This window comes from Eumetopias jubatus, unplaced genomic scaffold (genome assembly GCF_037043125.1).
Source record: "Eumetopias jubatus isolate StellerSeaLion01/CBP00866 unplaced genomic scaffold, mEumJub1_p1.0 scaffold_1, whole genome shotgun sequence".
Lineage (NCBI taxonomy): Eukaryota > Metazoa > Chordata > Mammalia > Carnivora > Otariidae > Eumetopias > Eumetopias jubatus.
The window spans coordinates 29,245,963-29,270,552 of NW_028274807.1; the positions used below are offsets into that span (position 1 = coordinate 29,245,963).

Below are 24,590 nucleotides of genomic sequence, written 5' to 3' on the forward strand. Positions count from 1 at the left end.
TTGTTATTTTAAATAAAGATCTATAAAGTGCTATGCAACCTGCAAAAGAAATATCTAAGCAAGGCTTTTGCAGGATTCTTTTAATTAGCCTTAGTAAATAAATACTTTCACCATTATGTACTTGTAGTTCATATGTAGCATCATATGTAGCTTATGATGAGCTACAAAGTTAACAAAGTATCCAAATAAACCATTAATTTTACATGTATTCTATTTGTCTTCTAAAAATAAATGTACCAGAAATAGGAAACCTGATATGATAATAAATATTAAATATCATATATTAATGAAATATCACTCTATTTATTGTTCATTATCAAGATTTAAGTGTGTCAAATATACTATCTCAAACCCAGTTGGCAAAAGAGGTGGATAATACATACTGTCCTAGCCAACTAATTTTCATGAAATACAATTAAGTGAGAAGTAAAGAGGCAGGGATTCCTATTTATATACACTTGTATAAAAAAGGAAGGATCTAAAAACTAGTCCCATGATAATCATCTTTCCTTTGGTATCACTGTCAGATATCCTCATTTTATGAAATAAACCTGTAGGAAAGTAAGGCTTAGAATGAATATATTTAGACATAAAAAAATAAAATGTTATTCACAAAGGAAACTAAAGCCTGCTTTTCCGTCTTTGTTAGGAACAACATGAAACCCCTAAATAGTTGCACTAGTTCCATTCAGAAAATCCCCCACTCCATTCAGGCAACAGACTAGGAGAGCAAGGGTGCCTTATCCACAAAGGCTCAGTGAGTGACTTCTGACTGATAATTTCATGCAATTTCATCATCAGTACCAAAATATAACAACTCAAAGTATATTTCTTGTTGACAATGTGTCAAAAATGCCATTACAAAAAGTACTACATTATATTATTTATAAGTTTTTGTCATTCAAGACAAAAATGAAATAGCAAATCAGATGTCATATTATATATTTCAAAAAACACCAGAAAGCCACGAGATTGGTCACTGAGAAGAATACAGGTGTTTGTTTTTCTCTTTTAAGAAAATGATGACAGGGTAGGCAAATTTCATGTGAACATAATGCTAATATCTTTTCTTTTTCTTACACTTTTGGAACTTTTGGCTATATTCATTTCCCCTCTTGTTTTCTGTGCTACTATCGCTGTCACTGGTTTGTTTTTGCCTCTTTCGTTTATTCGTCTGATAAAGGTCAGGGTCACTGGGCTGTTGGTGAGTCCATTCGTAAGAGCTGGGTCCAGCCTCCAGATCTGGAGCACAATTTAGTGAAGACGTTGCAGACGTGCTATTAGGAAGCGGTGCTGCCATCTCATAGTAAGGCAGCTGCAGGGCTGGATTATAGGCATGCCACTGCTGGGGAAAAAAGACAATCATCTAGCAAAACAAGCCTGAAGCGTTAAAAGAAAAAGTTAACAGTTTACATGCATTATACAGCTAACTATGGGCAAACTAAACCACGTGTTAGGACAGTGACTTTCCAAAACAGGAATGTGGTAGTTCCTTTAAATGGTTAATGGAAAGATTCAAGGTAGTGTACAGCTTCCTACAATACAGATTCTGCCTTACAGAAATAGAACACAAGCCAGTTTTACATCTAGTAGCCGCAATATAGAAAAACAGGTGCCACTAATGATGTGTTTTATTTATCCCCCCAAATCCCAAATATTGTCATTTCAACATGTAAACAACATAAAAATTATTAATGAGTTATTTTACTTTCCTTTCTCCATACTAAGTCTTTGAAATTTGGTGTGCATTTTATACTTACAGCACATCTCAATTTGGATGCAACATTTTCACTGAAAATACTTGATCTGAATTTAGATTACCTAGAATTTAACATCTGAAAAAGTAGATCCACATACCCAAGTTCCTGCAAATATTCTTAAAAATATTCTATTAACTGAACCAAGTATCTGCTGTAAAATTTTAATAAAATTTAAAATTAAATAAAACTAAAAACTCCGCTCCTTAGTCTCACATGTGGCTAACTGCCACAGTATGGTACAGCATGTTTGTCAACTATTAAGATAGAGAGACCCTTTCTTGTTTTTAACTCAAATTTCTAACTATTCAAAGTAGATTAAAGATTAATAGAGACAACACAAACCTGCATGTGTCTGTGTGTTTCTCATCTCTACCAAGGATAAAAAATGCTGGGAAGAAGGATATTGACAGTTTTGGATGAGAACTGGTTGTTTCTTAATATCTCACTGTAACTAAGAAAAATTTTTTTCCCAAAAGTTAAATTCTCCATTTTCTTTATGTTTACAAAATGAAAATGGCTGTTTGAAAAATCTGAAGCTCACATATATGTTGGATGTTCACAACAATCACACCCTGTTAATCACAATACCTGTGTTATAGTCCCACGTCTGTCACTAACAAGCTGTACTCTCTTGGGCCTACCGGTTACTACCCCTAGACCTCAATTTTATTATGTACAGAATGAGGAGTTGGAAGAAAAAACATTTCCTAAGTTCCCCTTTAACTTATTGTGACCATAATTATGATTTCTAGGCCAGAACCATATTATCGAGAGTCTCTAGAAATAATGTAGTTTAACACTGAGAATCTAATTTAAATTAAAGTTTAAATGAGAACTCTCTACTCAAATTGTACTTGGACCACAATGCAGCGTCACTACTATCTACCCCTCTTGTGTTGACACACTCGCTGAAGTTCTAGGTGTGAGGCTAAAGATGACTTGGTTGTTGGAGCAGACTACCATTGGGGAGACAGTGCTCAGGGCAGCTTCTGCCTTCACCCCAGGTTTAGATTTGAGAAACAGAAGTTCCATCACAGTCTGTATTATATTACATATTGAACCAAAGGCATATCAAACTTACCATCTTCTGAAGGAAAAAATATTCTTGAGGTAAAACTGCACTGTTAATTGGAAAGAACTGCATGGGAAAGGAAGATCTGGCCGCAACTTCTTCATTTCTTTGGGGAGGTAAAAGAAAAATTAATAAAAAGTTAAAATCCCTACACACAAATGTCCTTTTTTTTAAAAAAAAGAAGAAAAAGGCTCCTTGTTATTAAAAAATAAAGCTTCTCTAAGACAGCTCAGTTAAGATTAACTTTAAACATATACACACAAGTAATCAGATATTATACTGATAATATAGTGACATAGTAGTACCTTAAGTCTTACTAATTGCTACATATCGAAATCTCAATATTTAGAGTCACATCTGGCCTTCTGACAGGAAAATGTTAAATAGCCTTGTATGTGTATAAAGAAACAGACACTTAGGTATGAAGAGAGCAAAGCAAGTCGTTGGTAATCACCAAGGGTACATTCAATCTTCTACAGATATAAAAAGTGAAAGAAATATAGAAATTTTCCTCAATTTACTGTTGAAGATATCTTTACTGTTTAACTATAAAAATTATGCTCTTTCCTAAGTGAACTGCTCATGTTTATCCACGTTTGTGGATTTCTTGCACACATGAATTAAGATAATAAAAACTCATTTAAAAACTGTCGTGAGCTAAAGTTTCCTTTATAAGTGTTGTCATATTTGCTTCTACGAAGCTATTTCATAAATTCCAGTTACAATTACTAGTTAGCTTCTCCAGCTAGCCCTCACTCGTCTCCTTGCGCCACAGCACTGCACAGTTTTAATGCCGGTACTACTAACCCTTAGGAAAGGAGGTGTGCTGTGGCAAAGGCGGGGGCAAAGATGAGGGCAGGGGAGGGACAGATGAGTCGGATGGGCATGCGGACACCCTACCGCTAAGTGGTGAGACTACTGCAAAAACCAGTGGAAGAGTAAAACTAAGGGAGGATTCGGTGTCAGTTGTTACGAAAAAGGAAACTGAATTAGCACTGAAGCTATTGTTCGGAAGGCTCCTGATAACCTCTGGACGAGCACCTTCCATCTAACAATGGGCTTAAGAAGCGTGTAGGAAGGAAGGGTGTGAAGGATGAAAGATTTTTCAGGGAGAAGAAGGGGCAAAAGGTAACAGCCTGATTTGGGGACAAGGTTGGAGGAGACCAGAACATGTGTATAGATAGTAAAGAAAAAAACAAAAAGCGCAATGAAATTACAGAGTGGGGAAGATACAACCTCAGGAGCAGAAGTGCCGGGACTAGCACCATCACGAACACAGATGCAGATTCTCTAAAACCACCGTCCTTCCTAGGCGAATCTCAAGGCATGCATCGTTGTCTACAGAGATGAATCACATGTAAATTGGGAAGAGCTGGGGGCTAAACTGTATCACCCCAAAATTCCCATGTTGAAGTCCGAACCCCCAGTACCTCAGAATGTGATCTCATTTGGAACCAGGGTTGTTGCAGATGTAATTGGCTAAGACGAAGTCTTACTGGAGTAGGATGAGCCACTAATCCAATAGGACTGTTTTCTTTATAAAAAGGGGAAATCTAAAGACAGGCATACACAGGAGAACATCATATGAAGAACCAGGTGATGTACCTACAAGCCAAAGAATATCAAGGACTGCCAAATAACCAGAAGACACCATGAGATAGACACAGAACATTCTCTCTCATAGCCCTCAGAAGGAACTAATTCTGTGGACACCTTGATCTTGGACTTCTAGCCTCAGAACTATGAGACAACACATTTCTGTTGTTTAAGTACCTCTTTGTGGTTATTTGTTATGGCAGCCCCAGCAAACTAATATAGGAACTATTTATTGAAAACAGAAGGCATAAGAGGCAACAGAAGCATAAAAAATCCTTTTCAAAGAAAGACCCATGAAAGACTAAGGATACAACATGTACACCATTTTTCTCTGCACATTACTTCTAGGACACTATATCCTCTTTTCATTCTTCCTTTATAATGTAACAAATACTAGAAAATAAGGTACTACCAATGAAGTATACTGTTGTGGAATATACATATAATTCTGATTTTCTACTCTAGAATTTGTGATTGAGTCTGTCAAACATAAACATAGAATACAAGAGTTCTGACATCTTATACTGCTTGTCTTTCTACCTCTGCCCAAACAGCAACAGCTTGTTTCTTCCTAATTCCTGAGAAATATGAGGTATGTTTGCCCACTAGTAGAAGAGAAGAAGCTCTCCTATTATACAAATGGCTCAATTCATGAGTCTATAGTACATCCCCTACCAACATAGTAAATCACTCCCCCCTTTCTGGTAACACTGGCTGAAATGTATTTACTGAATACCTGCTATGTGTCCAGTATTTTAAATACATGGAATGTATTACAAAATTTGATTCTCACAACAATCTTCGAGGTATGATCCTTGTTTTAGAACAGGTTACAGTGTGGTGAAATAACCTGTCCAAGGTCATACCATTAATGAAGTGGCAGAAGCAAGATTTAAGTTCATATAATTTGAAGTCAGCACCTACTTTGGCTTTTTTTTATGATTTTCTTTCTTTCTTTTTTATTTGAGAAAGAGCGAGAGAGAGCATGAGCAGGGGAGAGGCAGAGGCAGACTCCCCGTGGAGCAGGGAACCCGATGCAGGACTCGATCTCAGGACCCTGGGATCATGACCTGAGCTGAAGGCAGATCTTAACTGACTGAGCCCCCCAGGTGCCCCTCAGCACCTACTTTTTCACTTCTCCTGATTTCCCTGATACAGAAATACTGGGAAGAATGACGATGTGGAACACACTGTGTTTTATTTGGGAGGTAGTACTTCTCCTATAGATAAGCCTGTGTGATTGCCAGTCCTCGGAGGCACTCGCTCATGCCTCAGAAAGATAGGACTTTCAGCTACTGTTAGTTTACATGAGAATATTCAGTTCTGCTGCAGAAGACAAAAACAAACAGGATGGATGAAATGCTTGTAACAGACTCTAAGTAAGCTAGTAGTTTATGGGACGGTGATGAAACCATGTTAGGGACAGAATAAGCAACTCACTTGGGAGATACTGGCAGAAGTTATAATATATGTTCAATTCAGATAGTAAATAAGTTCATAACCTGTCAGACGTGCTACAGATAGACTCAGTCGATAATATGTGGAGTAAGTAAGAGTGTCACTTGTACCCGATGATACGTGTGCCAAACTATCCAGGATCTTTCCTGTTGCTTTTCACTGTGTCTTCTAAATTGGTTTATCACACCATTTATTAATGGTGTGATTTGAACATCTTAATTCAGTTTCAGAGCCTTTCTGTTCCATGACCTCTAGGATAGCTTGCCTGACAGTGTCCTCAGGGGCTACCATTGCATCAGGAAATCAGCCAATACAAAATTTTAGAATATTTGGAAAATTATCATAAAGAAGTTCGAAAAAGTAGTACAATAAATAACAGAATGGCTTAATGTCAGAAGGCTTAATTTCAAGCCTAGCAACTATCACTTTTTCATCTTTATGACCCTGAAAATTAGTTAACTTTTACATCTCTGTTTATTCAAGTACAAGATATGGATAATAGCATCTCTATGATCCATCACAATGACACCTTGGAAGCTTAAGTGATTTAACATCTACAAAAAGCATAAGGTAAACTATAAAGAACACTAGAAATATGAATCTTTCTCACCTGCTACTGAAAATATTAAAACTGAACTTTAAATCAAAATATTTTGCCACTGTTCATCATTTCAGAAAAAAAGTGAATTGCTTAAATTTTATCCCATGTCTAAACAGTAAGGTTTTACAATAGTTCAGAATATATAAAAACTATTTCTCGTACAAGAACATATTTGTTTTTTGAAAAAAATATTTTTAATTACCTGTAGCTGTGTGAATTTATCTTAACACAGCTCTCAAAACTTTGGTTAGCTGGTTCAGAAGAGCGAGAGCTCCCTACAGAAGAAAAAGAATCAACAGATTACTTAATGGTACAATTTTTTGGAGTTCTATTGTTAAGCCATAGAAAAACTCCAAACCTAAAAGGATGTAGCATTGGTCAAAATTCCTTAATCATATAAGGTACATGAATATATCTTTGATCTCCCAAGTGGTATTTACAGATTGTTTACATTACAACAAATGACTGAATTATAACCAAGCTTTGTCCAAAGCCATGGCTGCACAGAAGAATGATATTGACATGGGACCATAAGATAGATGATGTTGTGTTGTTCCACACGCTTGTAGACTAATAATGGCAAAAATTAGTGTGATCTGCCTCTTGTGGAGAATGCAGGAGTTCCCTAAACTGCATTGGCAAAAGTGGATGAAACATTACAGAGGATGCTAAGCAGCTGGCTGGGATGTGTCAGAACATAGTGCATCCCGGCCCATTTTACCAGTCTGTGTGAGTTAACCAAACAGTACTTGAAAGCAATGATACAGCCAATTACCTTTGCAAAATCATTAAAAATATAAATAAAAGAAAGAAACACAAGGAGAAACCTTTTTCCTTTGCAATGAGGTACTGTTTTCTTACTGTTTTTAGTATAATAAGAGGAAAAAAAGAAACAAGCAAGGGATACATCAATAGACTTGCATCACTGAGGGGAGGGAGGCAACATACACATTGCAAGCACTGCACCATAAGCATCACCTCTATCAGTCCCTCAAAACATGAAAGAGGTAGAGTCTACTAGTTCAGTGTTCTCCAGTATTTAATCCGTTTTTGACAGGTGTGTAGAAGACATTTGAGGTCATTGGTGTCCGAAAACTCTCCTCCACAGTGACTGAGGGTCACTCTGCAGCCGCTTTTGGCCAGCTACTTTTGCAGGGGCTTAGATCCAAGGCACTAATGCAGAGTATGGTGTTCGCAAGAGAACGACTAAGGCACCCACTCTACCTCCCAAACAGTAGGTATTTGATACCACACACTAGCACTGACAAGATCGGCAAATGACCTTGATGTATTCAAGGCTAGAGCTGTGTGTCCCAATTCATTTAGATTTGCTTAATTTACAACAGCCAATAGCAACTATCATAGCTACTTGCTGGCTGGTACTAAGATGGAACATTTTAAACTTTAATATAGAAAAGATGCCATAGGATTGGCAATACTAGTTAATCATATAACACTATGAATGTCTACATGTATTCTGAGAAAATTTAACAGAGACAAAAGGAACACTTTTTTGGTCTTACATTATATAGAAAACACAATGTTCACACCTCTGAGAACAACACCATCAACAAAACACACTTGGAAGATTCTTCAGTGGCAAGACCTACCAAATCGATACTGTACATTAATTGGTCTTCCATATAAACGTATTCCATTCAGCAAAGCTATGGCATAAGACACCGATTCAGGGTGCTTAAAGCAGACAAATCCAAAAGTCTTCGGCTTTCCTTCTCTGTCTTTGCATATAGTCACTTTGGTTAATGGCCCAGCCTATAAAAAACTTAAAAATTATTTTCTCATAAATCTAAAGATTTTTTTTTTACATTCAGATAAATCAAGTATATTCAACTTCAGACTTCAAAATAAATCTGTTAGCAGTAATTGCTTTATGTAGCTCTGCAAATGATGCATTTTCCTAACAGTAAATATCATATTTCATCACACTTTCTAGTATTTTTTGCTCATCAAGAAAACATTCATGGTGTTAAGAACAGAAAATTTTAGGTAACAGTTCCAAATCTTAAAAGAAATGTTACCCTCTGCTAGGTTTAACAAAACAATTTAGAGAGCATTTAAATCTAAGAGTAAAATACTATTTTATCTCCGTATGTATTAACTGTGTATAACTCAAAAACAAATTGAAATGACAAACCTAATGTTGGTTTGAGTGAGCCTAAAAAACTGTTGTATTGTAGCACGGCCTCATTTTTTTTGTCAGAGTTAAACATTTTGACAAGAGAAACTAATTTATCATGTATTTTGATCTAATAATCCCATTTGGTAAATATTCCCAAAGGAAAAAATGTTTTAGTATGTTTACGACTTTTAAGTAGGTGCACTGTTTATATGAGTGAAAAATTGGAAAGGTTCTAATTCCCACAATGGGAGAATATTATTCCATCATGTATTTAAAAAATGGAATAAAACAAAATAAATTGAAAATATTCAGACTGTATTGGTAGTAAAACCTATAACTAGCAGGAGAGTAAAAAAGCAGAGTGAAATATTGTAAAAAGGTATTAATTACAACTAAAAAAATTACATGTCCCCCATGATAATGATTACAGGAGGCACCCACAAAGACTTATAAACAACTAAGATTTAATGGCAATTGGCTCATGCTTTTTACTTTTATTTATTTATTTTTTTAGATTTTATTTATTTTTGAGAGACAAAGAAAGAGCATGAGCGGGGTGAGGGGCAGAGGGAGAAGCAGCCTCCCTGCTGAGCAGGGACCCTGATGCGGGTCTCCGTCCCAGGACGCTGGGACCATGACCTGAGCCAAAGGCAGATGCTTAACCGACTGAGCCACCCAGGCACCCCTGGCTCATACTTTTTAATTCTACTTTAATGATTGATTACTTTTCTCTGTCGAGTTGGATAAAGAAATCGCTTTTATTCTAAAGAAAAATGTTAACTATCATCTTTAAAATGATACTACATTTTAAGATTCCGTCTTTTTTTTTTTTATTCCTTTTCTGCTTTCTCAGGGACTAGCTCATCCTCCCTTCTGGATCCAAGGACCACTTCGTCAACAAATCTATTTTTTACACTCATGCCGCCTGGAGACCTGTGTGTGACTGTTCTTCAACATAATTGAAACTGAATTCATTATCTTTCTCCTCCAAATCTCTACTTCAGTATTTCTTAGTCAAAAGTACAAAAACTTTAAACCTGATTTTTTCACTTCAAAGGATAATCAGAAATTTGAAAGAAACTAGTAAAAGGATAAATATACAGTAATAAAAAAACCCAATTTTAATCAGTACTGTTCTACTACAGATATTAAATATATGAAATCACAAATGAAAAGAGTATGCTTAAATACTTTGAATTTTACAAATTCGAAGGTATACCAAAGCATTTCTAAAGATAAATTTCAACAAAACTTGCTTGTAGTAACAATCCCATCATCTTTTAGTCTTTTTGAAGACTAAGTTCATGTGTTTTAAAAAGCCTTTCTAAAAGACACCTCATTTTAGCAAATTCTTACAGAATACAGAAGGACCTAGGCAAAAATAAAAACATATGCTTGGCTGCCTGATCTGTTAAAAGACATGAACATTTTGTTTAGGTAGAAATTATTTAAAAAATGAGAAGATTTTATATCTACAATATCTATCTATCTATCTACCTACCTACCTACCTTGTAGATCCATACAACTCATAGTGATCCAGTTCCTACTGACTAGAAATAATGTAAGTGCGTGCTGGGGGCCTTTATGCCTATCCCCAACTCCCCTCCTCCTTTTTGCAGGCTCAACATAAGAGAAACCTTCAGGAAAAAAGAACTATAAGGTCTTTTCTTTTTTCTGTTTTCTTTTTCTTTAAATTTTTTTTGTTGTTAGAGTGGAAAGTTTCAAATGATATTGGGGAAAATAACTATAGGAAAAGACAACTATCAGAGCAGATTAAAAAGGGCAAATTTTAAAAGATGGCAACTTAGAAAAGTAAGCATAAAAGCCTTAAACATATTTTTCAAATAATAAAGTTTTATGTCCAGGAAAGGAAACTGTGTTCCTTGGAGGGGGAATTCTCTTGATCAAATTGTGTGTATCTGAAATTAACAGAAGACAGAAACAAAGTTAGGGCCTTTCAAAAACCATGTAGAGAACCTTTTTCACTGCTAGTAGCACTTACCTAGTCCCAGAAATTTAGCTTTGCTATTGTCTGCCTTGGAACTTGCCCTTATTCTGATAGGGGAAAGTCTTTCTTTCTTGATTTCTCATTATTAGTATTAGTAGTATTAGTAATTGTACCACTATTAGTGGTAGCAGCAGCAGCAGCAGCAAACACTCAGAAATGCCAAGCTCAATTCTGTTTTACCTGCATTAAGTTATTTAATCTTCCCACATCACTTTGTAGATGCTATTACTACCATTTAACATTTAAAGAAACTGCCGTACTGAGATAGTCATTTACTTGCCCAAAGTCACATTGACATTAGACATTATGACATTACAGAGTTCATGTTCCAAACAACTTCACTATATTACATATCCTTCTCTTTTTAGATTATCCTAAATCATGGTAATTAATTTTTAAATTTCCCCTTTTAGAAAGACCAAGGGCGGGGCTCCTGAGTGGCTCAGTCGTTAAGCGACTGCCTTCGGCTCAGGTCATGGTCCCAGCGTCCTGGGATCGAGCCCCACATCCGGCTCCCTGCTCAGTGGGAAGCCTACTTCTCCCTCTCCCACTCCCCCTGCTTGTGTTCCCTCTCTCGCTGTGTCTCTCTCTGTCGAATAAATAAATAAAATCTTAAAAAAAAGAAAGACCAAGGGTTATCTCTTAAATTTGTATGTTCAGCATCTTACTTCGTGTTTGTCATGTAATGGCTAGATGAATGGCTGGAAGAGTAGATTTCTTTAGAAGTGACATCTACATGTATACAATAGGTGAGTGTTTACTGGGGACAGAAGGCTTACTCGTGGAGGCCCTAAATCCCGAAAAGTTTCCAAAAGGCCCTCTTGGTATGAAATACAGGGAACTGCCCAGGGAATCAATTGCTCATAGTCATGATTTGACTGTACGAATCATTAAATCTTACTTACCATACTGGAGTAAAAACACCCTCCGTATCAAAGGGTTTGGAGGAATAAGTAATGTATAGGGTAACATTTTTAAAATCTATACCAATGCTGGATGTAAGGCGTAAGGGCGCTTATTACCTGAAGGAAGGTAGTGACAGGGCTGTTTTCTGTTTTGCCCTAGACACCCAAGGCCCAGGCAGTCTCCGCAAAGCCCCTCCTCAGGGCCGGGGGCTGGGGGGAGCTAAGTCACTTCCCACTCCCAGGGCTCTATAGTGGGGATGGGGATGGGGCCCATATTATATATCACTTCACTACTAGTTGCTCACCTAGAGGCAGGTGTGCCAAAACGGAACTAAATTATAAACCTAGGTACAAGATGCGGCGGGAAGGGGGCCGGGCTCCGGGTGGTCCGGGTGCGCCCCGCCCCTCGGGCTGCGCTTCCGGCTCGACGGTCCCCGCCCGTCCGCCGCCCCCCGCCGACGATACCTGAAGGAACAGCTCGTAGAGAATCTCTTCCCGTACTCGGGCCTCTAAATTCCCCACAAACACCGTTCTGTCGGCCTCCTCCTGAGCAGGGAACATCCCTCCGGTCTCGGCCCGAGGCTGGAGGAGGTCTCCAAGCCCCGCCCCCTCTCGTCGCTTTTCTGCGCCGCTCGGACTACGGGATCGGGGCCGGCGACGGGAGCGCGCGCGCCAGGGGCGGGGCGGGGCTGCGGGGCCACGCCCCACAGAGGCTGGCGGGGACTGCCCGCCGCGCCGCCACGCTGCTCCGGATCCCATCGGGAGCCTCGGAGAGTGAGTGAGAATTAAAAAGATTACGGCGCTCGGGGCTTTGCCCTCTCGCTGGTGGAGTGCCTTCCATTTTTCTAGGTACACCATTGTTAATTGACTTTGGATTTATTCAATCAACATTTTCAATAAAAGAGATATTTTAAGACATACTACCTGCAGTACTGGAGCTGCCCGGTTAATGGGGGAAGATTTGTTTCCAAAGAGTGAATGAATAAATCATTAGGAGTTTGAATTTATATTCTGTATAAACTAGTTTTTTGAAAGAATAAGTCCATGCATGCGTGGATGTGAAATACAATAGAATCCTAGAACTAAAGTTTATTTACCTAGGAAGCGCGCCCTAGAGAAGTCTTTGAAAATGGGTACACAGGTTTTAGGTGGACTCCAGAAGGCCTTTGAAAACTTGAGAAAACGGCTTCTACCGAGGAACACTACAAAAAAGATAGCAAGTTTTGTGATTGAAGCCAGAATTTTTGAGGATGGCTGCAGGGCGCTTGTAGTGGGATCCAATGTTTGTACTTTGTATCAGGACTGTACTTTGTATACAGTGACCAGGGTGAATAATTAATTTTTACTTGAGGAGGGTTAGGGGAAAAAAATCCTACAAAAAATAAAGGTAAGTAAAAGAAAGGGAGAAGAAAACCCACTCAGAATCTCAGTGGATGGATAAATCAACTGTCAACTATTGGCTTCCTTTTTGAAAAATCCATATGTCTATGAAAGACACTGAATATACAAGTAATCAGGACATCATTTGGCTATTGGTTAGGAGTGGTGATAATTCAGGTTCTATTTCTTAAGGAATGGATTGGGCTAATGTAAATTACAGTACTTCATTTAGGTATTTTTTGAATGCTTGCTATGTACCAAGCGCTGTCTTTAATCCCTGGGAAACAAAGGTTAAGTATAAAGATCTGTCCTAAAGCTTTCAGCGTAATGAGAGGGACAGATTTCCCCGTACAAAATCATGTGTCAGTAACTTCAGTAGTCACCTTCTGTTGATATCATAAGTGTATAAGTCCTGTCTCCATTTTTCCTTTCTTTCCTCTGTCATCAACATTGTGGTAGGGTAAGAGGGGATTAAGGAACCTAACACATTGTAGTTTTTTTTTTTTTTTAAAGATTTTATTTATTTATTTGAGAGAGAGAGAATGAGAGATAGAGAGCACGAGAAGGAAGAGGGTCAGAGGGAGAAGCAGGCTCCTTGCTGAGCAGGGAGCCCGATGCGGGACTTGATCCCCAGACTCCAGGATCATGACCTGAGCCGAAGGCAGTCGCTTAACCAACTGAGCCACCCAGGAGCCCCTAACACATTGTAGTTTATAACAAATATATGTTGATCAAATGAATGGATACCTGAAGGTCTCAATTATGTGTCATACTATTGATTTTTTAAATTCATTTATCTCATAAATCTTATCCAATGAACATATTTCCTCGTTAACTTCCCCTCAGTCACAGCTAATCTGGGAGTTGGATCTTCAGGTTTCACTGTAAAATTTGCCGTACACATATCTGGTTGTGAATCATATAAACCTTTAGCTGTATTTATAAATAATTAACAATCATGTTGTCTTGCTATATTGAAGCTTGCATCATACCTTTTTTTTTTTTACAAATGTGTATGATTTTGGTGTTCTTATCACATCCTCTTTTCTTATAGTTTTTTTTTAAAGATTTTATTTATTTATTTGACAGAGAGAGAGAGACAGCAAGAGAGAGAACACAAGCAGGGGGAGTAGGAGAGGGAGAAGCAGGCTTCCCGCGGAGCAGGGAGCCCGATGTGGGGCTTGATTCCAGGACCCTGGGATCATGACCTGAGCCCAAGGCAGACACCCAATGACTTAGCCACCCAGGCGCCCCTTCACATCCTCTTTTCTTTTGGCAGGACCTGAATTTATGGTGCTTATACTTCTATAGTACTTTTTTAATGTTATAAGCTCTGAAAGTCAGCTCATGCAGTTAGCTGTTTATTCAGAATTTGACCTACATATATATCATTTTTCTAATTTAAGCTTGCTGTATTTCCTAACTTATATTGAATGAACACATTGTAATAAAACTAGCAGTAGTTAAAAAATAATTTATTCTCGGGGCGCCTGGGTGGCTCAGACGGTTAAGCGTCTGCCTTCGGCTCAGGTTGTGATCCCAGGGGCCTGGGATTGAGTCCCAGCATCGGGCTCCCTGCTCAGAGGGGATCCTGTTTCCCCCTCTGCCTGAGACTCTCCCTGCTTGTGCTCTCTCTCTAATAAATAAATAAAATCTTAAAAAAAAATAATTTATTCTCAGCATTTCCTGGACCATTACTCAAATGTAAGATTTAATGGGTTAAATGTATGGAATACTCTAAAGAATTAGCCTTTCTTGACTCAGGACGTTTTACACCCCTAACCTTATGTATTCAAAAATGAAAATGTTTATATATATATATGTAAAACTATAATCCATGTATATAAATCTGTCATCTATCTATCTGTCATCTAAAACTAGAGCTTCTTTCTCCCTTTCTTTGCCCAGTTGACTCTTACTCTCTTTTGTAGTTCAGCCTACGCAGCATCTCCTACAAGGTTTCCCTGAACTCTGCACTCTAGATTAGCTGGCTGCCCTGCTATGTGGTTCCATGGTTCCATAGATATACCTTTTTCAAGCCCTCCTCACTGTGAATTGCAATAGGGTAAATATATTTCAGTACCTAGGACAAACCTCGACATATCTGTGGCTATATCATAAGTAGTTGTTGACATAATACAGTTTGAATGAATGAATGTCTCTACTTTGTATGTCCAACTACATTATCAGTACATGCTTAATAAAAGTTGCATGAATGGATGAGTGAATGGAGAAACTTGATAGATTAGTGTAAAGGGACTCTAGTGGATTCTAAAATTGACCTCACTTTTGTCTTCACTTTTTTCCTACCCTCATTTTTTTCTCTATTCTGATTTTCTTAACCATATTTGTCCCAAGTAAATATAGCTTTTTTTGTTTGTTTTACTTGTATTAGATGATTATTGTAAAGAGATATTTTTAATGTTTAAAGAAATAAAGAAAAAAAATAAGTCTGCCATGCAGAGATAAACATTTTGGAGGAAAACCTTTCTAACTTTGATCTATACATATATATGTAAAACATTTTAGGAAAATAAATTTTACTATACATATTATTTTTTAGCTTGCCTTTTCTCCCTTTTTTTTTTTTAAGATTTTATTTATTTGACAGAGAGAGACACAGCGAGAGAGGGAACACAAGCAGGGGGAGTGGGAGAGGGAGAAGCAGGCTCCCCACCGAGCAGGGAGCCCGATGCGGGGCTCGATCCCAGGACCCTGGGATCACGACCCAAGCCGAAGGCAGACGCTTAACGACTGAGCCACCCAGGCGCCCCTTGAACTACATAATGGAGACTTTCTATATCAATTAATACTGATTTATCTACATCATTAATTTTAATCCACAGTATGTACATAATTAGACTAATCCCCCACTGTTAGACATTTACATTGTTTCCATTTTTTAGCCATGATAAAAATGCTGAGATTAAAACCTTGCTCTTATGTCTTTGTGCACATATGTTAGTATTTCTGTGGGAAAATATCTTGGATGTTTGATTGCCGAATCAAAGGGTAAGACCATTAAACATTCTGACACATATTGCTAAATTATACAAAAAGATTGTGCCAAAATATGTTCTGATAAACAATGACTCCCCCATCTAAGTAAACACTACTCAACTACCTAGTATAATCACGTGTAAAGTCCCTAGAAGCGTACCTGGTACGTAGAGCTCAATCAAATTTATATCTTCATCCTTATTGTATTATTTATATTGTATCGATGTCTGTAAGCTTAAAATCATTTTTTATTTCGAAGGAGGACTAAATAAGCACGGAAATATTCTCTTACTAAACAATAGATATTTTGGGACGCCTGAGTGAGTCAGTCGATTAAGCATCTGCCTTCGGCTTAAGTCATGATCCCAGGGTCCTGGGATCGAGTTCCGCATCAGGCTCCTTGCTCAGCAGGGAGCCTGCTCCTCCCTCTGCCTACTGACCCCTCCTCCCTGCTTGTGCTCTCTCTTTCTCTCTCTGACAAATAAATAAAATCTTAAAAAAAATAAACTATAGATATTTTATATAATTTGCCATTTCTCAATATTCTGCTATTTAATGCAATGGACATTAATCTCAATTTTATCACTATTGACAGTAAGTAAAAAATATGAAAACAGTATAGTTTTTTTATATTTTGAAACTCTGCTATGTATTGTACTGTATTAAATGCCAAGTTAATATTTTGAATATGAGCTCTTCAGAATGGCAAAGATGAAAATAATCCATAAGATTAATATTTCACTGTCACATCAAAAGCACAAAATAAAAAATTACACGTTAAATAGGAAAGATTTATCTTTTAAGTATAAACTTGTTAAGAATCTCTTTTAACATGTATGACATTTATATTACCTTTCTTCCCTCATTCCAAAATGATTGGAATGACTAGGATGATTAGTAGATCATTAGAATGATAGAAATGATTACTCCTATCTTTGTTAGAGAAGTACATTCGTGGTCTCCAGTCAAATTATAGTAGTGGACTCCTTCTAAAAATGAAGTCTCACATAAAATCCCTAGAGAGTGAACAGTTTAAATTGATGAGTTTTAAATTTTTCATGGTTTTTAAATGAATACCTCCTTTTGTTTGTGGATTCTTTGATATACCTCCCAGACCTTGATTAGTTTCTACTGATCGATGATATGAATTAGGCATTTCTGTTCTTAAAGTATCTTTGGAAATATATAGAGACTTGATTTTATAAAAAACAAATTGAATTTTTGAACTGATAATGCGTGTACTTACACTGGTTCTCTATTTTCCAGACCTACTAAAGTCTTGCTGGAAGGAAAATAAGGGGAAAAATGAAGTAAATGTGAAAAAACCCCCATAATTTTAAAATGTTATATTAAAAATAAAAATATTTTTTGTTTATTTTCCAATTATAGAACTCAAGAATAAGCTAGCATTTTGAATTTTAAAATAGCCACTGAGCTTGGGTTGCAAAACTGCACAAGCATGAAAATCTCATATTTTATATTTGACAGCTTGATGGATATGGATTTTATTATTGATTTTATGGTATATGAAGACAGCTTAGTTTGTAATCAAAATGAACATAAACCACAACGTTTTCTGACTCTTTCCATTTCTAGCATTTTTTAACATCACATTTGCTCTAGGCTTTCAACAGACATATTCTTCCTGACCACTTCTGAAATCTTGAGGTTAAGAGGAATAAAGAAAGATATAATTACTTTTTCTTTCCTTCAAATTTAACTTCGGCAGCTGTTTGTGACTTCTTAGAGTTTTGACTTAAAAATCCTCTCACCACCACAAGCCAGATAAGAGAAAACAAACCACCTTACCTTTACTACAAACAGGGAGGAGCAAGAGATCAGGAATCTTTCTTGATAAAACCTACCAGACTGGCAATCTTACCAAAGAAAAACCTTAATGAATTTCAGGATTTCTTTTTTGCTGACTCTGAGGGCTGCTTTTACTTTTATTGGATTCCAAATGAGAGTATACATTTTTCTCTGTTTGATGTGCTGGGCAGGATCTGGTAAGAACTGAATAATTTGATTTATCTTACTAAATCGTGTGTAAGATAATCGGTATGGTCTTCTGATTCTGGGATAAAGAATTTTATGACATCATAGTATGAAGAAAAATAGTATGATTTGGGTACTAATTATATCAACTGGGTAATTATGAAGAAAGTTTATATATGTGTGTGTGTTTCTTAAATTGTATATTCTGTATTTTATTTGCTTTCCAGAAAATTAATAACTAAAAATCTTCTTACAAGAAGATGTAGAGAACAGAAATATTCAAAAGAAAGTTAGAATAATTCAGTAATAGAGAAATTAATTCAATATTTGAAAATCATGACTTATTAAACATCTTGTTTCAATTTCAGTGCTCAAGTAATCTTACTTTTTACTTAGGAAACGTTTTACTTAGGTAAATTGCCAATCGCAAAGCAAAAAAGTAAACATATATACTACAACTTTTTTTTTTGACCTATTATGCTAAAGTGTAACAAAACCCAAACTGATTTATAGTAATAAAGTAGAACTTTATTCTCCTGGTTTACTGGTTTATAGTAATAAAGTTTATTAATGTTAGTAATATCATTTACTTCTTTCTGGTAATAAAGTAGAACTAGAACTACTTGTTCTACTTTATGATAATAAGTAACAAATTTAAAATTCATGATGAACAGATTTTTGTGGCTTTGTAAAAGCAGATGACTTTGTTTTAAATTTCCTTTTAAAAAAATTCTTGAATGTATCCTTGAATAACCTTAAAATATCACCTAGAAACTCAAATTATTTCTTGTTTCTTTTCAGTTGGATATTTGAGTTAATCAAATTCTAGAAATGTTTGAGTTTTATATTCAAATGCAGAATCTAAATGATATTAATATACAATTTATTATATTTTTCTTATTTAGATGTTTCTTGATAGGCATTTTATATTTGTGTAATGTATGATAGTGGCATCTTAATTTAGAAGTCAGAGAAATTTGAAGTCTAGGCCCCTAACTTTGTGTCATTTATAGATTACATCATTTTAGTATCATAGTTTATACTCTAAACTCATGTGGCAGACTTTCTAAGATTATTGATTTGATTAGTAGTTAGGAATTACCTAAATCTTTAGTTGGGAAAACTCTGATGTAATTACTATGTATGTTTCTGTCTCTGTTGACTGAAGTAGAACAGCAGGCCCTTTAGATATTAATGACAGTAAATAGAAAATAGGGAAATTAAAGATTTCAGTTATTCTCAAAATCATTTGTAACCCATGCAAACTCTTAGCGTGCCCTCTCATTTTCCTTGAAACCCCACATGCCTAGGGAATTGTTGATTTTTCAGTAATTTCATATATGTATGTTTTATTCAAATGATAAATTCCCTTCCCTTCTCTACTAGATATTCTGATATGTGCCTCTTAGAGAGCCCATCTCACACTCCTCAACATGAAAATTATTACATGATTACATCTGCCTTCAAAAAAGGAAAAACATTCCGAAAAACCGAGATTATCAGATGTTTTAAACATTTTTAAATGGAGGGATGTCTGGGTGGCTCAGTTGGTTAAGCTGCCAGCCAGCCCTTGATTTTGGCTCAGGTTGTGATCTCAGGGTCCTGGGATCAGCCCTGTGTGGAGCCCCAAGTTGAGCCCATATCAAGTCTCACATGGGGCTCCGTGCTCTGTGGGGAGTCTGCTTGAGTATTCTCTATTTCTCTCTCTCTCACTCTCTCTCGCTCTCGCTCTCCCTCTACCCCTCCCACCTGGCTCACGCTCTCTCTCTCCCTCTCTCAAATATTTAAAAAAAATTTTTTTTAATGGGATAAAAGGGGAATGGAGAGGTAGCTGAACAAACTATGTACAGATATGTATCTATTTGCATATATATTCAAATTATATCCATATATATTCTTATTACAATTTCTGATTCTTATTAAGTGCTTAAATGGTAGTTGTAGTTGCAAGGGTCAGCAAATATTTCTGTAACGGGCCAGATGGTCAACATTTTAGGCTTTGAGGGGCATACAGTCTCTGCTGTATCTATTCAGCTCTGTCATTGTAATATGGAAACTGCTATAGACAATTCGTAAACTAATGAGCATGGTTGTGTTCTAATAAAATTTATTTTAGACAACATTTGAATTCATTACAATTTTCACATGTCACAAAATATTATTATCTTAATTCTTTTCAACCATTTAGAAATGTAAAAACCTGCCTGATCTTGCCAGCTGGATTTGGCCCTTAGGCCATAGTTTGCCAACTCTCATATTCCAGTAACTTGGAAGAGATATTAAAAATAGATTAATTCTTCTTTCTCATTTTACAGTTGAGGACAGTGAAATTCAGAAAAATTGAGTCACTTTTTTAAGATGATAAAACTTATAAATATAAAATTCTCGGGTATAATATGCAATATAAAATTCTCGGGAATCTTGTTTAAAGTACAGATTCTTATCCCCAGGCTGGAAGTGAAGCCCAAGATTCTGCAATTCTGATAAGCTCCCAGGTGATGCCTATGGGTATGTGGGACTACACTTTGAGTAGGGAGAGTGTAGAAATTTGTAGAACCTTACTTAGTAGGCTTTGTAGGGCAATGATCTTTCCAAAATCTATGGCACTTTGAGCTCATTGACTCAACAAATTCATCACTATTTTTCTCTACATTGTGTAAAAATTTATATATTTGTATAAAAATTTTGTAAAAATTGTATAAATTTGTATTAAAAATCTTTCAGATGTGACTAGTAATTTATTTCTACTGATTTGCTAAAATCACATGCCTACAAGCAACTTTAATTTATTGTACAAAAGTTTCTTTAAGGGTGACTTGCAAGAACATGAAATTTGCATTTAAAAGACCCAGATTTAAGTCCTGAAGGGTTGTTATCTCAAGGCAGAATCACTTAACCTCTGTGAACCTCAGTTTCCTCATTTTATTTATTTATTTATTTATTTATTTATTTTAAAGATTTTATTTATTCATTTGTGAGAGAGGCAGAGGGAGAGGGAGAAGCAGACTCCCTGCTGAGCAAGGAGCCGGATGTGGGACTCGATCCCAGGACCCTGGGATCATGACCTAAGCTGAAGGCAGCCGCTTAACCATCTGAGCCACCCAGGCACCCAGTTTCCTCATTTTAAAATGGAAGTAAAAGTCGTAATACTGTCTCACTGCATTGCAAAGCTCAAAGGAGGTAACATAAATGTGTGATTTGGTCAATTATAAATTAGGATAGAATAATCCACTGTGTTTTATTCCATGTACATTTTCTCTGTAATTGTCTCAGATTAATTTCCAGGTGTAGGACTTCACACTATAGAGTTGTGGTAGACCTGTATAGACTCTGGGTATCAGAATCCCCTGGGGTATGTATTTTAAAATGCAGATTTACCTACCAAATCAGAATCTCTGGGGATGGCACCAGGAAACTACATTTTGAACAAACTTTCCCAGTCATTTTTACCCTCATTTTTAAACCCATGCTTGAGAATTCTTGATGTAAAGACTTAATCAGACATCTACTTTATTTTGTGTAGTCAGCTTCATTTTTCCACTACTTTCCAAACATTTGCACAGTTGGAAGAGTTACTGATGGAATATATGGGTTACTTATGACCTGTTAAATAGTATATATTTTCTAAATGTGCTTTGATTGTTTCAAAACTAGAAAATTGAAGACACTTTTACCTCTTATTTTGCCTTCTGCCCCTAGCCTTCAGAGATTAAAGTTCTATCTACAGTTTTGTGTCTTAACTGACTCTATGGCCATATAAACCTCTGTTTTTGTAGGCATAAGGTCAGTATTGTTATTTACCTGACATTTCGCTGGCCCCAAAGGTCTTCATTCTTTCTATTACACATGAATATAATTGAGCTAGTGAACTTGGTTGCTCAACTGTTTGCATAATAACTTGTGCCATGAGTATGGTTATGCTTTTCAGATGTCGCTCATAAATGTTCTGTTGCTTCTAATTGTATGATCTTTCTTCATATATAAAATGAGGGAAAGGATAGCAAATATAAAGTAGCACAGTGCCCGACATGGAGTGAGTGCTAAATAAGCATTAAGCATTATTACTATCATTGCTGGTATTGTTATCGCTGTTAACAAATATGTATTGTTTTCAGAAATGGGGAAAAAGAAGAGGTTTTCATGGAGTCTTTTGAAGATGAGAGTGGGGTGTCAGAGGAAGTAGGGTTAAACCTTTCCAGGATGTGTTAGGATTGTTAGCTTTTTATGGTTGGGTTTTGAGGCTCCTCTGTATTGACTTGGTCAATATTCAAAGTTGCAAGGCAAGGGGCACTGGGGTGACTCAGTGGGTTAAGCGTCTGCCTTCAGTTCAGGTAGTGATCCCGGGGTTCTGGAATCAAGCCCCATGTCAGGCTCCCTGCTTGGGGCGGGATCTGCTTCTGCCTCTCCCTCTGCCCCTCCCCCTGCTTGTGTTCTCTCTCTCTCTCTCTCAAATAAATAAAATCTTAAAAAAAACAAAAAACAAAAAACGAAAGTTGCAAGGCAGACTAATTTGTCTTAGTAGCTTACCAAGTGTGAAAATGGGTTTGAAACCAAAGAATGTTAGAATAATACAAGTCATGGGGACTACTTGTTTCAGCTCCTTCCATTTAAAGAAGCCGCAGCTCAGAGAGGGGGAAATTTGCTCAGAGTAACGAGATGTTTGAGGAGGCCAGAGGCACGTGTGTCTCAGCTGTCCGTGTCCAGGGCACTATCCATGCCTCTGGACACTGTCCATTTGCTCCCCTTGTCCTCTTCACAGCCATTGTCACTATAATGGAACTATATTTCAGAGATACAACTGAACAACCTAGAATGATTATCCTAACTTCACTATATGCCTTTGATATTTTTAACAATTTTAACCCCACATCAAGCTTCTATAATCGAAGCCTCAAGATTTTCAGAATTCTTTCTCAGTGTACCTCTCTGTTGGGATTACTGCTAGACTCATCATCTTCTTATATATTTAGTGATGGAAGCCAATATTGTGCCCCTGCTACTGAATTTATGATCACAGTAGTTACTCAGTATAGTATCTAGACCCTCAGTTTATTTCTCAAATGATTTTAAAAAAATCAATACTTGCTTTTCTGTTCTAGATATCTTCATCCTTTTGCTGGTAATATTATTTTTGCTATTACCATTATCACTTAATTGAATTTGATTTAAACCATTTTTTATCATAAAATTAATGACTGAATATTTTAAACCTAGTTGCACATAAAATACACTAGAACAGAGAAATAAACTAATATCTCCATCATTATAAACAATTAATTTATTGTTTTATTTCATATCCATTCTAATATAATGAATATGTGTGTGCACAAATGTGTTTTAAGTGTACTGTATATTATATATAATGTAGATAAAATTAGAACCATTTATATACACACATATATATATATGGATTATATAAGATTTCTTAATTGGTGCATACAGTCCCCATCATATGGGGACAACATTAATTTCTTTTTCTAGTCTCTCAATTCTGTGTATTTAGTTGACTGCTAAATATTCACTGTTAAAAATCCTGTGATAAACATTGATGTTAATAGTCAATGGGTATAATAATAAAAATATGGGAATATTATTTTAATTAATCTTTATTTGATTTTTTAAGAAGATTAAGCACACTTTGATGACTTAATGAGCCATTTTCATATTTTATAAAATATCTTTATATCTTTCTCTTGATATTCAGTTGGGTATTTTCTTCATTTATACTTTATATGTAAGTATATCAATTTCCTTCATACCTTTCATTGAAATATTTCCCTAGCTTATATATTCTTGTCTTTTGTCTAGTGTATAGTGTTTATGTACAGAAGTTTGAAATTTATATGCTGTGAAATCTATCAGTCTCACACTTTATGGTTTCTTTCATTTTTATGCTAAAAAGTCATTCCTCAACTGAGGTCATACACATATTATTTTTTTTTAAGATTTTATTTATTTATTTGAGAGAGAGAATGAGAGAGAGTACGAGAGGGAAGAGGGTCAGAGGGAGAAGCAGACTCCCTGCTGAGCAGGGAGCCCGATGTGGGACTCGATCCCAGGACTCCAGGATCATGACCTGAGCCGAAGGCAGTCGCTTAACCAACTGAGCCACCCAGGCGCCCCGGTCATATACATGTTATTAACTGTGTTCTTCTAGTTCATATAATTTATCTTTCCTAGAGTCAATTATCCTAGTCATTGTTTATTTAAAAATCCATTATCTTTGACTATGAATTGCCATAGTTATCATGGGTAATGTAGTTTATTTCTGGGTGTTCCCATTGTTTCATTAATCTGTGTATCAATTCTTGATTCAGTTTCAGGGGCCTCTTTTTAATTGGTTTATAGTATAAACATAATTTTAAACATGCCCCTCTATTATCTTTAAAAAATCATTCATTTTCTTTGGGCATTTATCCCCTCCCTGGAGACATCTCACTGAGACCTTAATTTAGGATTACATTACACATATAAGTTAATATGAGTAGAACTGATTTTGTGATATCTCTTCCATTCTGGATCATGGTATATCTCAGTGTTTATTCAAATCTTTTCTGTTTCTATGTAAGGTTTTTAAGCTTTGTAGTTTTCTTTTAAGGGTACCGTATATTTCTTTTTTCCTTTGGGTCTTCTTTTCTCTGTCTCTTCCTCCTTCTCTTCATCCTCTCTCTCTT

At 36.3% G+C, this 24,590-nt stretch overlaps 2 protein-coding genes across 3 annotated transcripts in view; one reads left to right on the plus strand and one right to left on the minus strand.

Moving 5' to 3' along the window:
- Positions 1-307: 307 nt before the first annotated feature.
- On the minus strand, positions 308-12,183 carry RBM11 (RNA binding motif protein 11). 2 transcript variants are annotated; one of them, XM_028116784.1, is made up of 5 exons: positions 12,007-12,183; positions 8,098-8,260; positions 6,690-6,762; positions 2,842-2,938; positions 308-1,342 (listed from the first exon to the last, which is right to left on the minus strand). In XM_028116784.1, exons 1-5 carry the CDS (start codon positions 12,100-12,102, stop codon positions 1,058-1,060), a joined length of 714 nt encoding a protein of 237 aa, XP_027972585.1. In that variant the 5' UTR covers positions 12,103-12,183; the 3' UTR covers positions 308-1,057. The 2 variants fall into 2 exon arrangements, with proteins under 2 accessions (XP_027972585.1, XP_027972579.1); XM_028116778.1 differs by having other exon boundaries at positions 308-1,345.
- Positions 12,184-17,818: 5,635 nt separating this feature from the next.
- The window catches only part of LIPI (lipase I), a 58,632-nt gene continuing 51,860 nt past the window's right edge, over positions 17,819-24,590 (plus strand). The window contains exon 1 of the mRNA XM_088024136.1: positions 17,819-17,927. Coding sequence (XP_087880262.1) covers positions 17,819-17,927 — 109 coding nt within the window. The remainder of the gene's footprint in view (positions 17,928-24,590) is intronic.